The sequence below is a fragment of the Musca vetustissima genome, unplaced genomic scaffold, assembly GCF_032173495.1.
Source record: "Musca vetustissima isolate MV318-11 ecotype Yass unplaced genomic scaffold, APGP_CSIRO_Mvet_v1 utg10841, whole genome shotgun sequence".
NCBI lineage: Eukaryota > Metazoa > Arthropoda > Insecta > Diptera > Muscidae > Musca > Musca vetustissima.
This window is the reverse complement of record NW_026883530.1, coordinates 192929-195232: the sequence shown is the minus strand read 5'-3', so window position 1 is coordinate 195232 and position 2304 is coordinate 192929. Positions and strand designations below refer to the sequence as shown.

General features: G+C 29.9%; 1 protein-coding gene across 1 annotated transcript; it reads left to right on the top strand.

Annotated features, from left to right (window-relative positions):
• Window positions 1–1205: 1205 nt before the first annotated feature.
• Window positions 1206–1696, top strand: LOC133330466 (endocuticle structural glycoprotein SgAbd-5). Its single transcript, XM_061538904.1, has 3 exons — window positions 1206–1223; window positions 1304–1404; window positions 1467–1696. The coding sequence occupies exons 1-3, from the start codon at window positions 1209–1211 to the stop codon at window positions 1690–1692; spliced, it is 342 nt and encodes a 113-aa protein (XP_061394888.1). The 5' UTR covers window positions 1206–1208; the 3' UTR covers window positions 1693–1696.
• The last annotated feature ends 608 nt before the right edge of the window (window positions 1697–2304 follow it).

Genomic DNA, 2304 nt, shown 5'->3' with positions numbered 1-2304 from the left:
GATGTCTGCGAAGTTTTATTAAAATCGGTTCAGATTTAGATATAGTTCCCATATATGATATCTGCGAAGTTTTGTTAAAATCGGTTCAGATTTAGATATAGCTCCCATATATAGTTTCGTCCGATTTTTTGTCAATATTTTTCTGATTGAGCAAAATTTTGCATAGCAAATGCAATTGAGGAAAAGATGATGTGTGATAAGGTTTGTTGAAATCGGTTCAGATTTTGATATAGGTCTTATATATATTTTCGTTCGATTTTATGTAAATGTTGCACCGAAGGGCCTATGTTTGTTCGATTTACACGAAATTTGGCAGAAGGTATTAAATTTAGAGTGATAACAAAAAACTCAGTTATATAGCTCTCATATATATATATCTCATACAAAATTTTACTCGATTTTATACAAATGGTACACCAAAGAATCCAAGTCTGCCCGTTTGACAAGAAATTTTTCATTGATTTCAGAATGGTATGTGTATGGAGCTTCTTTAAAATTTGTTCAAATATCTATCTAGATATCACATTTAATTTCGCCCGATTCCATCTCAATAGTCTGTCTGTTCTATCTACAGGATATTTTAGATATTAACATCTCTTGTATGTACCCAAAGTGGTGAAGGGAACTTTCCTTACGGGGTAAAATCTTTTTCGTTTCAGAATCTACAAAAAGAGAGGATTTTTTAAATATTTTTTTTCATGGCCTACAAATGGCGTGAAGTTTTCAAATATCTATTTCCCGTGGCCTACAAAAGGCGTGAATTTTTTAAATATTTTTTTTTCCAAAACCCCTAGAATTTTTACTTGCCTTTTTCCATTCATTGTAAAACCTTTCACACCAAGCATAATTTAAATTTAATTGTTTATAATGTAGGGCATTTCATAGTGTCTAATAATTGTCATTATCTACTCTTTAAGAAAACATAAAAAACATATACAACAAAATATCAAAAGAAGAACAACAGCTTCCACCCAATAATAAAAAAAAAAAACAAATAAATAAATAAAAAGAACTTCATTATTGAGGGAATCATTAGCAGATGATGATCATCATCATCACCGTTGACGTTATTAATTTTGGACGGCTAGGCCGGTTTAAAATTCTTGCTGCTAAAATCAGTTGTTTTTTGCACACGCTACAGAACAGAATACAAGAATACTTCTAGCGCAGCTATTCCATAACAAACAAACAAAATATTCCCATAACAAATGAAATCATTAACAGTGAGTTTGAGAAAAAAAAACTTCAATTTAGTGATAATTAATTTAATAATTACGAAACTTACAAAATAAATAAATTACAGTTGTCAGTTTGTGTTACCTTGGCCATTACATGTTGCCTGTTTCAAGTTAGCAATGGTGCGGTGACCACCAATGAAAATGGTGAAAGTCAATTTCATTTTGGGTAAGTATTCGGACTTCCTAAAATATATTCTTAATATTCAAATAATTACCTATTCTTCTTAGATTCAAAACCAACAATGGCTATCAACGTGTCGAAGACATTAAATTCAACAAAACCTCAAATGCCATTGAAGATACCAAGGATAAAAACACTGAAGATCCGGTAGAATTTCGTGGCGGTTATAGTTTCATCTCGGCCGATGGTTATGAATACACCGTTAAATACAAGGCCAACAAGAACGGATTCCAACCCTATGTGACGGCCCATAAAATAAAAGATAGTCCTTAAGAATTGTGTTAACAAAAATATATATATATATATATATATATATATTTATATTTAATTTATTTTATTATTTTTTATTTGTTTACATATATATATATATATATATATATATGTGTGTAGTGTTATTTGAACAAAACAAATGCTTTAAAATGTGATAATCATAATAAACTGGTATAAAGTGAAAGAACCCACGAAAAAAATAGAAAGCGTATTGAAGAACAATTAAATGCTATTCTCCAATTCGGTAACAGTTATATTTTCAAGTTATTGTGCCGTTATAAAATCCGCTACTTGTAGAATATTCAATAACATTTTATGATGATCACGTCATATTTTGGTTATTTCTTGTTGTGCAAAACTCAAATTTATGTTTCAAGTTTTGTAGCAGTTAGAACAATTGATGTCATACAATACAGTGGGAAAGGTAAAATGCCTTGTTAACCTGTGTGGCATTCTCAAATGTCGTTGGTCATAATATTTTTTTAAAAATTATTTTTTTGTATAGAAGCAATAGGATTTATAAACGATGAGGATATTGACGTCCTGCTGTAACATTTCCCACTAATAAATAGTTGTTTTTTATAAAAACAACAAACTGGGATTCAGCCTGACTAT

Excerpts from the sequence above, each read along its gene's own strand:
- LOC133330466 (XM_061538904.1), top strand. Across the intron at positions 1,405-1,466 it reads GAAAGTCAATTTCATTTTGG|ATTCAAAACCAACAATGGCT; the intron begins GTAAGTATTCGG and ends TATTCTTCTTAG.